Here is a 15,918-nt window from a genome sequence, read left to right as displayed (position 1 = left end):
ATATACAATATTATAGTATGTAATATTTCGCTTATGCATTGTATGAGACGGCTTGTATTAAGGTTTTTTTTTTTGGGGGGGGGGAGGGAAGGCTTAGCCCTCAAAAGATACTCCAATTTGCGCCACTGAGTATGTACGAGTGTAAACAGACATACAACTGGCTACAGCACATTTCCGCATTTACTAATTATTTTCATATAAAAACACATAGACAGGGAGCTGACGGTTTGACGGTTTTCAAAATCGGGACAAAAATCAATTGACTTTAGCGCCTTTTTTTATTTTGTTATATCTATTTTCGTTTACAAACATAATAGTACCTCCTAAATATTAATAAACTAGCTGGCCCCGTGCACTTCGTTGCTCGTTAAATTTACCAACTCTATATGACCCAAAATTTGTTCAATTCGTTATTTAATATTTGGTGGATGGCGTTCAAAACGTATCTTAACTTTTTCGTTGCCCGGAGTAAAAATTCTGATTCGCAGCAGTATATTATCAGGTAGGCAATCTACCTGCGGTAGATCGCGGACCCCGTGCAGCTGGTACGTAAGTGTATGATTTCAATCTAGAGTATCAATGTACCTGATCTGCCCAAATAACCAATGGAAACCAGTAATAAACAAATACTAATTTCTACTGTAGACTGTAACCAATGGCAACTATTAAAAAATAAATAAAAATAAAATTTCCAATTTCCATCGTGAACCTCAAGATCCCTGTTAGAGCACTTCTTTAAAATGCAAATTTCGACAAATCCTTTCTTAGCGGATAATAATAGCTATCTGTATGCCAAATTTCAGTCCAATTTGTCCAATGGTTTGAGCTGTGCGTTGATAGATCAGTCAATCTACTTACTATTTTATATATACAGACAATCGAGTTAGGAGAATATGAGGTTGAGGTAATGTCTTAATGAGGTGTATAACATTTACTATTGAATTGCTTGTAAAAGTTTTCGTCTTCTTTCGTTGTTCTTGTGCTATCATTAATTTCACTGCGATAACATTGTATGTCACCTTAGTGGTACATTCTAGCAGCATACTCAAAGCTGCGTATGGAAACTGGTTTTTATTGCTCACAATTTTAAACACAAACTAGTTGTCTTACAATTTAGAAATATATTAATATGTCGCAAACAAGTCTCCACCATAAAAATGTTATAAATTAATTAATACAGCTATCGTTATCTCCCACCGATGAACGAATGTGTATAGGTACTAAACATGGCACCTATCTTGTACACCCTGTGTTAAGTACTAATAAAAATGGTGTATGTTGTATATTAAAGCCAGCTAAAGCTATAAATCATTCTGATGTAATGTAAAATCTTTAACAAAGAAGTTCATCTAACAGTATATGTGATATCATTATATGTAATATTTGTGTTTATAGTATATTACTATATATTAGTATTATTGTATTGTACATAGAGTTCTTCATTAGAAAAAAAAATCTTAACTAGAACTCGTAAGTACTTACTTGTAAAATGTTTCCTTATGAAGTATAATAGTATTTTGTTCTCAAATAACAATCGTATTATGTGCGATTCGTTCAGATATTATACACAACAATACATAAAAAAAAAAATAAAGACTTAAGGAAAAAGAAAAATAACTTCGGTAGATGAAAAAAAAACCATTTTTCAAACAGCAGCAGCTTATTGAAACAGCACCGTATGACCCTTATTGAATAGTTTAAGGTTTACGGTCGTTTAAACTCGTTCACCTTTCATCGAGTTTTTTATTAACTTCCATATGAATATTAAAAGACGACATGTTGGTGTAAAAATGATATTATTATTACTTATAAGGAAATAATATTTTCATAATATCAATATGTATAGGTATAATACTGATAGGGCATACAATATTTATACATGGTAAACATACCATACAATTTAAGTTGAAAACGTATTTATTTTGAAGTTTAATTTAATTTTTATTGTTTTTAGTTAAAGACGTATTATACTTATAGAAAATAGATGTGCAAGAAAATTTAGTTGAATGTAATCGACAATCTATCGATTGTCATATATAATAGATCTATTTGATTATTTTGATAACGATAAATGATATCTTTTAAATGCTCGGAAACTGGTATGATTTCTTGAAATACGAGTATAATAATAATACGATGTTCATGTACATATTTGTAATATAATTATTTTAAGTTTTAATTTTATCGAAGTTATAATAATTGCCGTTTCTATAAACTAAAATATTTATTAGTTAATATACGAATATACCTCATATACCTAGATATTATTGAAACATTCCAAACTCGACATATTAATGTAACCAAATGGTATAAATATGGGGACACTCTGCCCAAATCGTCAGTCTTCATCAATCCTTTAAACCGTCAACACACTTCCAGCCAATTTCATACCGATGACCGAAGATCTGAAGACCACAGATAGGTGCCAACGCAGCCAGATTTGACGCTCTCGAAGCCGACCACCATGGTGCCCAGCTCCAAGCGTCGGTTAGCGTCGACAAACGCTTAAAAAAAATAAATTACTGTGTAATTATTAAGAGTAGGGTATTTATGTACAATGTGTATATTCGTACGCATTTATTTCAGGTGGTTATTATTGGGTATATCATGAATAATGAAATTGTATTTGTGCAAGATTGCGAATTATTCAGTCGTTGTTACTATTTAAATTTTAAATTTGGTAAAAATTTTAACCAGTTCCATATTATGTTAACTGTAATAATAATAGGTTCAGACAATTGTCTGTTTATATAATATATTATAATATCACGTATCATAGTAATATTATTGTAATATAGTGTAAATGCGTTATGGTGTTGCAGGCGTGATCATAGTCAGCGGTAACCCACAGCAGACAGGCAAAGAAGTCGATCTGAACGCCAATTCTGTGAACCAATTCAATCATGGTGAGTGGAAATAAGTAAATAATACAACACGAAACACCTGAATCATAACAATATGGTATACAGCACACGCCGCGAATTATACAGAAACGTTAATTAAGTTCTAAGGGCGACCGGAATAATAAATAACGCGATGGGTCGTGGGTGGGTGTGGGTGTATGGGTCCCGTGGTTTTACTGTGCCCGGCCAACAGACGACGTGTAGACCAGTGTGCGTCGCAGCTATAGGTAAACGCGTTTGTGCAGCAATTTCACGGTCAACCGCGCTTAGGTACGGTTTTTTTTTCTTACCCCATCCCACCACGCAAACATAACGCATTGTTGTGTATTATACTATTATATTCGAGGGAGAACGGACTTCAGTAATGTCACGCTCATTGTTTTGCGTCAAAAACAAAACGTTTAAAAATCAAATTTTGGACTACTAAAGTTAATTAGTTATAAGTATTTAAAGTTTAGATGAGCGGATTATTTTGGGGGTACCCCTGTACCGCTTCACGCCGCTCATCTAAGTGTTAAGTACTTATAATTATTCATAAAAAATCCATCCAAATTCAATTTTTATTAAATCGAGTACTTCAAAAATATTCTGCTTTGCAATAAGGAATACAAATGTATCTTCATTAAAAAAAAGGAAAACCATAAAACCAATAACGACAAAAAAATAGTGAAAAATATATAATTTTTTATCGTTACTGTTCTTTGTAATAACTTAAAATCATGTATAAGAATATTTTCAAGAACGTTATTAGTTTTTGAACTGATAAGTGTTCTTTAATAAAAAGTATCCACAAAAAGTATACACATAGTGATTACCAAGCATGCTTATTCCAATATTTTTGGAATTTTTAAGAATACCTATTTAAAGAATATATTTTCAATTAATTAGAATTTTATACCATTTATGAAGTCTCCTGCGGCGATACAAACTTTTTTTATGATATCTCACGTTTTTCTGACAATTATTGAACTTATGATTTTGTTGAAAAAATTGTCGTGCCTATCTAAATCATAACTAGAATGAGAAGTTTCTGAGTGACTGAGGTATTAAAATGTATACAAAACATAGGTATTAAGGATTAAAGTTTTTAAAAATGGTTTACAAATTATGAAGTAATTGTTGGACACGTTATTTATTATGGTATAACAATTTTTACAAATTATAAAATATTGATAGATTAATATTCATTAGTAATTACTATAATTTTCAAATAATTGTAACTCCCATATCTTCTAAACATATTATCATATTACTATTATGGATCTAATAATTTTTGAAAATGATGCTATGTGAATCTTATATCTTTTTTGGTTTTGTAAAATAATTAATGTAATTCTCTATCACCACTACGAGCATCACTTAAAGGTGGAAGATATTTTTTTTGTTACTTATCATTATCTATTGTACCTAAATTTTAATTTTATGTAATTATTTTAATTTTGATGTTACAAAAAATTTATTTCCAAAAAAAAAAATTAGTATCCTCAGTGCACAGTTTAATTACTCAAAAACTACTCGTTAAAATTTCGATTTGAATGCAATACAATTTTCAAAAAAATCATTTATTTCATAATTTACAGTGAACTGGTTAATTTTCATATGAAAAACATTAGTTTGTAGCACCACTGCAGGGAAATCCTTAAATGGTGTAAATAATTTAAGTACCTATTTGAAAATATGTTGTCCTTCAGTATAGATACTTATACAAATTCGGAACTAATAAATGCATTATTAAATGAAAAAAATGGGTATAAAACATGCATGGTGAATTATTCTGTATAATACGTATGTGTACGTTTACTGAGCGTATGTGCGTGTTGATTACGATGCCAGTATATAGAATAAGACTGGCAGAGAGAGAGAGAGAGAGATGGAATAGGTAGAGTAGTGTGAGGGTGAAGAACCGAACTTAAAACACGATAAATCTAGTGGCGCGTTGGACACGGGTGGCGCCGCCGCCACCGCCACTGCCGTCGTCATCGTCGTCGTCGTCGGTGCGAAAAGGGGTAGCGGGGACTCGTATTTTATACCTGTGTGCTGCGGGGAGGGGGCGCGCGAGTCCCTCAAGACTTAAGTCGATCCTTCCGTTTCCGACCCTCGAGCCCAATGAATATCTTCGCGTTCGGCCACCATAACTACCTCTCAGAGATAACGGTTTAATTAAGTAATAATTTAACACGTAGCGCGGCCCGCCAACCGACCGAGTGTTGTGTACACGTATATTATATACCTACACACACACACACACACACATATACACCGCCAGAGAAAGCGCAACATTTATACGGTCTGTGCACAATGGTTTCTGATGCCGGTGATGCTGTTCGGTGGTTCCCGACAATGTACCGGCGGTGGTGGCGGCGTCACGTACCCAATGGCGTAGATTACGACTAGCGATTCCGCCACGCGAGCAGATTGAGTGGCGGTCGCGGTGCTTGAAGGGGTAGTTGCACCTCCACCTAGGGTAGTTGTGTTGGTGGTACGCATATTATTCGCATTACATGTAGCTGCAGTAGGTACCGATGTTGTTCCACTCGGTGGTGCTGCTGCATCGCCCGAAAGAGAATGTCACGAAAATATTATACCCATTAATATTATCATAGTGTTTGGTTGAATACGAAACGAGTTGGTCACTATATTTGTTGAAGATATAATTTTTCATGTAGGAATACCTATCGGTAAAATGTTTCGATATTTTTAGCTATTCACCATGGAATATCTAAATAAACAAAATCCTCAATTTTTTTCAAAATCAAATATATTTTTTTAATATCGCTCTGCTGCAGTTATAATTAAGTTTCAAGTCTCCAGCAAAATAACACTTCCAAAATTATAGCAAAAACTAAAATGGATTTTACGGAAACGGGAGTGTCATCAACCGGAGAATTGCTTTTCCAAAGGTTTTCTTATATTAAAATCCGTAGAAATCAAAAAACAATACACTACTCGAAATGATCACTTCATCGTTTCGCTCAGAATACCAAATAATTGATTTGTTTTAAATCTTAACCGTTTTTTTTTTGGGCTTGTAGGCTTTTTGTGCAGATCGTATCGCTATGACATTTGTCGACTTCAAAAACCCCACGGTCCCGAAGTTTGTTCTACTTTGTAAACTTTCGACGAAAGGCGATGCAGTCAGAAGTTAAAAATAAAAATAATACGAGTAAAGTCAAACGTGTGATATTTTGTGGTCGATAAACCCATGTTGTGGTTTAGTCAGCGTCTCTTGATAAATCGAGTAAAACGTAGCTGTATCAAAAACACGCATATAACAAGCTCGGTGACATATAGAATATGATAATGTTTAAGAGCAGTTTTTTACTCCACTCGGATAGTGGTGCAGTTCATTAAAAAGTTTCGTCGCAGTTCAAAAAATAGTCTATCCTGTTATTATAATATATAGAACGTACCGGTATTTGCAAACGCTCGCGAGACGATAAAAATCTACACGATTGAGTGCTATAATTGCAGTTAAATCACTTGAAGTTTTCGCGAGGCGATCGACGTTTGCCGGTGTGTACATTATTATAATTTTATCGGTGTCGCTGGTTTTTTGTTTTAAACGTGGAAACATGTCTTTGAATGTATAATGTGAACCAGTACACAGTTTATTCCGTGTAGAAATAAACAAGCGACATTTTTATATTCCAAATTGTTTTTTTGTTTACGTGCTTGGTGAATATTACATGACGGTTGTAAAATCACGTCTATTATTTTGCGTTTGCCACACGTGACCGTACATGTTACGGTTCTAACCGATTTAATAAATACGTATCGATTTAAAATATTCCGTCGAGTTTTATTTTTTAAAACCTATTTGAACGACGCGCAAATGTAACAAATACAATTATTAACTCTCATTAAAAATGTTATAGCTTATTATCCTATTAGTTATTACCTACTTTTATTATATTATGAATATATTATATTTTATGGTTACGTTGAATAATTGACAGTCAATTATTATTTTCGAGTGAAAATTGTCATTCGCATCAAATCTGGTACAGCTTGGTATAGTTCCGACTTTGAGTGGTTGTAAATTGTATATAAATTTGGATTTATGGATAGAAATAACTATATCATTAGTAGTACATACTTATTGAAATTGTGTTTTTTTATAATTGTTCGAAATTTAAAGTGATCTACTGTATAACAACCTATTGATATTAATCAACTATTTGTGTCGTGCTGTGTATTAGTCGAATTTATTCGTAAATACTTCGAGTTGATATGAACGTTAAATAGGCACTAAAGTTTAATTGACACAGCAAATAATCCTTGTTCATTGTGATTACACATTTGACTGTACATAATATTATATTATACAGTCGAATTGCTGTACATTCTATATTGTGTATAGGTACATACAAAATACGTATACTATATGAGTGTAAGTTACTTTTGAACATAGACAGATAAAGTTTATGTTATAATACGTTTGACTAATACGATCTGGAACTTATTTTGGATATGGTCATGACTATTTATGAAAACTTGAGAGTTTGTCTTTAAAAGATTTATTTTTTAATGTAATATGAAATATTTATGTAATATTAATTTTGTGTTCAATGGATCTAATAGGTTAGGTTAGGTTGCTAACTCTACAATCAAAATTAATTACTTATGCAGATTAAATTGCAATTTTATTATTTTTTAAAAATCAAAATCAATTTTTATATTTATTCAGGTGACACAATTATTAGATAATATTAATATAATTGTATATTAGATTCTGGTAAATGCAGTTGGTAGATATATTATTTTGAATCACTGGTAATTTAAATTACAAAATTAGGTTTTGTAATTATTTATTACTTCCATTAAAGTATGAAAAGTTTGTTTCTAGAATGTTATTTAGTTCTTGAATAATTTAGTTAACCTGAAATCGAGTCAAGTACTCAAGTTGAAATCAAGTCATTATAAATAGTACATAGTTTATTTAATTAAATTATATTTTTATTGTTAAGATGAAAAATATTTAAAATGTAACATCGATTACGTTTTTTTAAAATACAATAACAACATATAGCATATTTACTTAATATGATTTATTATAGGCTATATAAAGTTGGCCTTATTCTTTGAAGATATTATAAACTATAAAGTCTTAATTATAATAATAAACCCTTGCAGTACAGTTTAGTACAAATTGTTTTGATGGATATTTATACAATTAATTATTAAGATTAATATTATTGATTAAGAATATGTTAAATTAAAAAAAAAGTGAGTGGTGTTATGGGACACCCGGTAGAAACGAAGTTTCTTTTCCAACTAATACTGAAATACGTTTTACTATTTTAGTGGAACCATTAATCCTTTAATCGCTGTTTCAAATCCTCGCGTTATACCCGTTTTCTATTACCTAGTCTATACCAAACGCGACGCACAAAAAAATGTAATCACGGCAAAGGTAAAGGACTATATGGATATATGCAACAATCAGATCATTCTACGAAAACAATTTCATGAAATAAAAATGTTTACGCGTCATGCAAGGAGATTATAATATGAATATAAAATGTAACCAAAAACTTATATTTATATGTAAGAACCGTGGTATAGATTTCAGTGTCTGGTTGTGCATGGAAACGCGTCTTATATACGCGCCCAGCACTTTTGATGATTTCCACTTTTTCGCCCGGCACTATTGGGGATTCCCACTTAACGGCTGGCTTGACGGAAAAAGGTCGCTTTTCAACGCTTCAACCGCGGTCGAAAACCAAACTTTTGGTGCAGGCGTGACAAAAATTATATTACCCATGTACAATTCAATACGTAAATATACTATATACTTATACATATTACTTATATATTTTATTAATTATAATAATTATAAATGCATAATATACGTAGTGTAGTGGTGTATTATCAATATACACAACATATTTATAATCAATCTATCGCGAACCGTCACTACAACTTACCGCTCTCGCTTTTTTTTTTGTTCCATCCTACCGATCGATCTCATAATGCGATAATATTTCAGAAAACTGATCTGAATTCGTTAGAATGTCTATTTGAAATTTTTAGTGGTTGGGGGAGGGGGTGAAATTGGAAAAGTGAACTGACCAATCTCAAGTAGACATAATAACGTATTCAAATCTGTTTTAAAAAGTATTATCGCATTACTAGATCGATCATTATGATGGAATAAAAATTGGACGTTTTGGCTAAAATAACTGTTTAATATATTGTAAATTATAGTATTTCGTTAGGACTGTTTTGTCCCTGCCAGTCCCGCATCGTGCCATAAAAAACTTCGTTTCAATAATTAATCAATAATCATAATTATGAAATGACAACATGTAATATACATATTATAATTCAATATTTTATTATTTTTACATACGCTGATCTGTAGGTACACAATAAGTTTTACAAAAAGCTACATATATACACTTGGTACAGGTTTTTACTTTAAACAGAATAGAGTACAATATGTCATTCAGCGATGACGCTTTTGAAAAAATGATGGTAATTGACATTTATCAATAATTTAAAAGCTCACATTATCATTGACGAGCCAACCATCTGGGTAGTTTCCAGGAATATAATTTGTGTTGAGTTCTCTAATGAAGGTGATTAGATGAGTGGTTAAACGGGATCAAAAACGTTTATGGATGCTGTTTTAGAGATGGTATTTGCATGCAATGATCTGAGTGATATGTATAATTAGAGACGTTGGGAGATGTATCTATTTTGTAAACAGAGCGCCGTTGATTGGAATAACCAAATACTTAGTATGATAATTATATACAAATAGTTAGTTTGAAAATAAATGTAGTTGTCAATAAATTTTTTGTAAACATAATTTTATGTTGGTACATCAAATTGAATTTCGATATTTTGAATTAATTATGATAAACTCGAGTTCTTCAAATAGATGGATTAACTGTTAATGACCTATAAATTAAATTATTGACACAAAGCCATACAATTTGCAGTCAATATTATTGTCTATTCGATTGTAATAACTTTGTATCAGAATTTATCCATCCATGTTTGATCATGATATTTTCATAATTAATGCATTTAATCTAGATATTATAATATACCTAATTAACTTTTATTCAATAAATACCTATCAATCACAAACTTGCTTTAATTCCATAATGCAGGTTCTAAATAGGAAAATGTGTGTTTGAATAAAATAAATTGTTGAATATTGATCAATGATAATTTATTAGGTATATGAATTGTTCAAATTTAAAAAAAAAGATTTTACTGAACGTAAATAATTATAGAACGAGAAACACAATTCATAAAGCATACAAAAGCGAATTGAGTCTAAAAAACTTAAAGTTGAAATTTAATTTAACTCTCAAAAGTCGAAATTAAAATTAACATTTTGTGTATATATTATATTATATTCATTTGAGTTAGGTATTTGTATTGAGTAAGTTAATAGTTTTATGTATTCTTTAATCCTTATGAATTAGTTGTTTCGTAGTATAATAGTCGTTAAATATAATGATCAATAATAATAATTTTAGTAGGTCTAGCTGACTTAGCTTACCTATATTACTATTTAGAGACGAACATTTTATGATAATACATTTTTAAATAATGCAATTGATTATTCGGGCTTAAATTTTTAAAGATTAGGTATAATATCATGTTAAATTATGCATAATAGTGAAGTTATTTTACTACTTTGTAATGGGTTTCTATGGCTTTGATGTTTTATTTTAAACGGTTGTACACATAACAAATACAAATTTACTACTTATTAAGTATATTTATAACCTTTAAACGAATAACGCATCACAGTTAAAATTTACTTTATGCCCATTAGCCATTAGGGCATATTTATTAAATGGCAATGGCGTTTACAATCATGGTCCATTAAATTATTCAATTACTCGTGTGGCATGATATTTCTTTTGTAGGTATTTAAAGAATGATCGGGGAACGATAAAAAGCTGCATACGTGCATTACATATTTATGATGTGTATAATATCTTTATAATATAATATGAAACAATGTATTTCACACAATTTTAAACATAATATATATACACATATATGAAGGCATAAAGCTGGATCTGTGACTCCAAATACATGGAATGTTGCAAATCCATTACGTTTGTTTTACGACCCATTCACGAAATTGCAGTAGAGGTACCTACCTGTAATAACTTTATTTTATCCATCGTTCCAAAATATATAATGTGCAGAAGATATTTATTATAAAATATTATATAGAGCCAAAAATGTAATAGTTATAATATTATCATTTTTAACTTTTAAGTAATTTTACCAAGATTTTAAAATACCTACGCTTATATTATGCAAACGCTGCACAACTCTTACCCACATTCTTTATGAATAATAATTTTTAAGTATGCGCCTATGCGTACAATACGATTATGAATAAAAACGACTTTTAAACAACAATTGTGTAAAGTTTAATAACTTGTTGTAGTTTTTTTTCGTTTGATTAGTTCACTTATGAGTTTATTTTATCCTGGAAACAAGAATGTCAATTGGATTCCGTGATATACCTACGTACTGTACATGTCTTAAATATTTACTTACTTAATGATTCAACGATTCAATGGTAGACGATTTCAAATATATTATTTTTAGTTATTAATTTTGTTTAAACTTTATTTTTCTGATAATTCCATTTCTACGCAGTATTGAATTTCGAATTTCGTTAGTAAATTAGGTTATAATATTATTAAACCGATAAGTAAATGAATGCATTTACAGTAATATACTTATTCGTATTATAGGTTTTAATTATGTATTATCTACGTAATCTCGCCGTCTCTCTTTATATTATAATAATATAATGTAAAGATAAAAGATTAATATTGCCTACAATACGATGAATAGGTAACAAAGGCGTATTAGTAGGGGTATTATATCCACGAATTCATTTGATTAAAGAAACCTATCATCAAAGACAGCTGTGCTTTGATAAAATGTATAATAAATAATATTATACCTAATGATTTAAGCATAATATTTAAAATTATATTGTGCAAATGCGTTTTACCAATAATTTCTGATATTTTAAATTATGTTTTAAAACGAGTATTAAAATTTTTTTAGTGTATAATAATATGCACGTATGGAAATGTATTTATCCACTTAAACGTTTTATTAGTAGTAGAGTATTGACCTACTTTAAAACATAATATTGGCACTCCGCGTGCACCTCTACCCATATTGCCGTCATAAATTGTAATGCTAGAGCCTTATTGGTTTCTACAGTTGTGTTCGTTGGTTACCGGTGAAGTTTTTTAATGGTAGGCATTCAAATTTCAAACAATACAGTTATATCGTGATGTTATTAATGTAAAGCCAGAGGATTTGATTTTTGTGTCACGGGGAGCATGAGGTTAAGCAGTTGTCGATAATAGTATGATCCGATCACCGAAAGGATAGTGAAATGCAGGTTTATCCAACAAGCCGACGTTCGCACTGATGGATGTTTGCACGCTAGTGGCGTATCCAGAATTTTTTTTGGGAGGGGTTATAATTAATTTTTGACGAATTTTATCTGAAAATAATTTATAAATAATAACGTTGTTATCATTTCAAATTTTTCGGGGGGGGGGGGGGTTACAACCCCCTAATCCTCCCCCTGGATATGCCACTGCTTGCACCTATAGATGACTCGGATAAGTTTATCAATCCGTAAATGTACAACGTATATACACCATACCTACATGTTTATGTGTATACGAATCGTAAATACGTTTCGCAGTACGTAATTTATGCGCAAGTTTTGTTAGGGGTAGTTAAAGAGTGGCTAGTGATAAATCAGTGTCTGGTGGAGGTTAGTGCGGGGGAATGAGAGAGGGAGAAACCCTGTATTCTCGTTTGACGTCTAAAACTGTCTGTCCGGGCTTTTAATACCGCTAACTGTGTTCACGGATTACGGCAAGTTTACACTTGTCCTAATATATAATATGTATATATATATATAAAGAGAGAAATAACGAAATTCACCCGATCCGTCGTACGGAATTGCATGTCCTAGGTCTCTCCACCGACGAGCTAAATTTTTGTATTATTACAGCATGAAACCACGAGAACATGCCATTTTTACCGTTTACTTCCCCGCCACGTGGTTACATACATATATATATGTACAGGATGATTCACCATGCGTGCTCATCATCTTTTTTCCATCAACAATGCAGTTATCAAAAATCTGATTTTGGAACTTTTAAAGATACTTTAAGATCATATTATGAATTTTTTTAGAACTTTTGTACTACATAAGGAATGTTCTGTGGAGTTGCAAACTTCTATTTTTCAAATGACCATCTTTACTGTAAATTATTTAGTGGATAATTTTTCTGAAAATATTGGCGTATCAAAATGGAAAATCGAACGAATTGTTTTTGAGTTATTTAATTATGTGTACATACTATATCTACTTAGGTAGTATTAATAGCCTAATGATAATGGGTCAGGAAATTATAGGGTGATTGGGAAACGTTAGTAATTAATATGAATCTATCAACGTTTATAATTTGTAAAAATGGCATAAAAATAATTAATAGGTACTAGATCCAATATTATATCTTTTTATATCTTTGTAAGCTATTTTTAAGGACTATAATTTTATTAAGATATTTTTAATGACTGAAAAACTTTGAAGAAATCATGAGGATATAATTGAAAGTAAAAAAGTTGATTCTAATAAATTAGAAAAAAAAATCCACAGGCCACTCCTTAAATATAGAATACAAAATTAAAATGATTAAAATATTGTCTTAAAAATTCCAACAATCAGAATTTGAATAAATTTATTATTAAAGAAAAAAAACCGGAGTGAGCATGCTTGGTGAATCACCCTTTATAGTTTATATATATGTTTTTTGATAGTAGTTCTGATCGATCCGATACATTTTTACAATACTATCAATTTTACATTCGTTCTCCATCATTTAAGTAGTAAGTGCATAACAATATGTATGAAAAAATATTATAATTTTATGTTTAATTAATGTATTTTGATAATACACTGTAACTAATATTCCCACGTGTGATCAATCATTCTCAATTTCATCACGATAATATAATATGGTAATATGAATTATTAACTGAATATAATTTCTACAAAAGTATATTATCACAGTATATCACAAATTACGTAATATATTATGTTACAAGTGCAAATATTAAATTAGCAATATTTTTGCTTAATACTTTTAATTTGTATACATTTGTTTTTTATTAGGTAATAGGTATTAGGTACACATGCATTATATATAATATTATTTTAAACTTAATAAAATACTTATTATAGATTATAATAGGAAATTGGGAAATTATTAAACTTCATCGGGTATTTTGAATAAGCCATAACATAATATACTGGGTGATTATTTTATCATAGAACACTCATTATTTCAAAAAGTATAAATTTTTTTGAAAATATTTTCTTACATAGTTTCAATTCGCTTATAAAACAACGTTTTTATTAAAAAATTATACTTTCAAATAATTTTTATTCGTATAATTTAAGTTTTTTCCTTTTTTGAATGACAACATAGGGTTTTAATTTTATATTCCAAAGCAGAATATAATTCTTAGTATTTTGATACATGAAAAATCAAATTTGGGGCGAGTAGTTTAGGAGTTATAAATATTCAAAGATTAGATGAGCGGAGCGGAGTGGTACGGGGTTACCCCGCGAAATGTTTGTCCACTTTTCTCTCTTATAAGCGACTAGAAAATAGGTAAAAAAATATTTTCAAAAAAATTTATACTTTTTGAAATAATGAGTGTTCTATGATAAAAGAATCACCCAGTATAGTTATTAAAATTAATTTTTATACTTTTACACCATTGTTTTGTGATTTGATTTTACTTGATAATTTGGCACGTTATCTGTGACATTTTAACTAGAGTATTTTTCACATAAATTTACTTCTAAGTAAATTATTTCTTCTTAAAAATATTTCTTCTATAATTTATGTTGATTATTTAAAATAAGAACTTAAAAGCGCTTATGCGTGATTGTTTTAGTATGGACTAAATACTAATTGATAATTAACTTTATCATCGCACAGATTATAAATGAATCATTGAACTTTTTGTTCAGTATTATTACATTTTTTTTTTAAAAAAAAACACAAAACATTATTACTAATGTCGAATAAAAATATTTTTTTTATTTTAATTTAATACAATTCTGATTTTTTTTACCTAAAATACTTTATATACCCATAGTTTTACTTTTATTCTATTAGTTCAACTAATTCTTAATAATTTATCATTTTATGCTTATATTTTATTTATCATTGCTACAAACATACGCGTAAGTATAAAAAAGAAAAAGGTTTTATTTAAATCTTTTAGTTTTTGTCCATGTTCAGCTCAGTTTAAACCTGAATAACTTAAAACAATATAACGATTCAAATTATTATCTTCATACACATTTGTAGTAGGTACCTATATAATTTATTTTAAGTATAGATTAGTAACTTGTAAAATAGTCATAAAAATGGTAAAATTGTAGCTTACCATACATTAAATAAATAAAACGGCATTATAAAAAACTTTTAGTCTAACTTCTTAAAAATTTAGATAGGTACGTTTTAAAATGAATGAATATATAAATTAAGTATAGTTAAAATCAAGTTATTTAGTTTAATAATTTTATTATTACAGTAAGTTCACAAAAATTCCACCTTTGATTTAAGAATTAACGTAGTTTATCCAAGTACCCTTTAAACTTTGTTGCCAACATTTAAAGCAGAATTTTATGCATATAATAATTTCTCAGGGATTTATGTTAAATGGGTAACATTTTTAAATTAAACGAACAAATTAACAAAAAAAGTGTAAGTAAATATTTTACGATATAATAAACTACATATTAGTTATATTTTAATACGTTTTGACGGTTCTCCTTTATTTTAAAGTATCACAATATCAACTCAATTTACATATAATATTGATTAAATATAATATAAACAGCAACATTAGTGATTGATGATCGCTAGAAAAAAATGGAGTGTTCTTAACGCAGGTAATATATATA

General features: G+C 29.7%; 1 protein-coding gene across 4 annotated transcripts in view; it reads left to right on the top strand.

The window, feature by feature from the left end:
- Positions 1 to 15,918, top strand: part of LOC100164949 (lachesin) — a 113,425-nt gene that overhangs the window by 41,233 nt on the left and 56,274 nt on the right. For all 4 annotated transcript variants that reach the window (XM_001952813.5, XM_008183886.3, XM_008183888.3 and 1 more), the window contains exon 3: positions 2,823 to 2,906. In XM_001952813.5, the coding sequence (XP_001952848.2) occupies positions 2,823 to 2,906 (84 nt within the window). The remainder of the gene's footprint in view (positions 1 to 2,822; positions 2,907 to 15,918) is intronic.

This window comes from Acyrthosiphon pisum, chromosome A3, assembly GCF_005508785.2.
Source record: "Acyrthosiphon pisum isolate AL4f chromosome A3, pea_aphid_22Mar2018_4r6ur, whole genome shotgun sequence".
Taxonomy (NCBI): domain Eukaryota; kingdom Metazoa; phylum Arthropoda; class Insecta; order Hemiptera; family Aphididae; genus Acyrthosiphon; species Acyrthosiphon pisum.
Note: the sequence above shows the minus strand (reverse complement) of the source record. Positions and strands in the feature narration are given on the sequence as shown.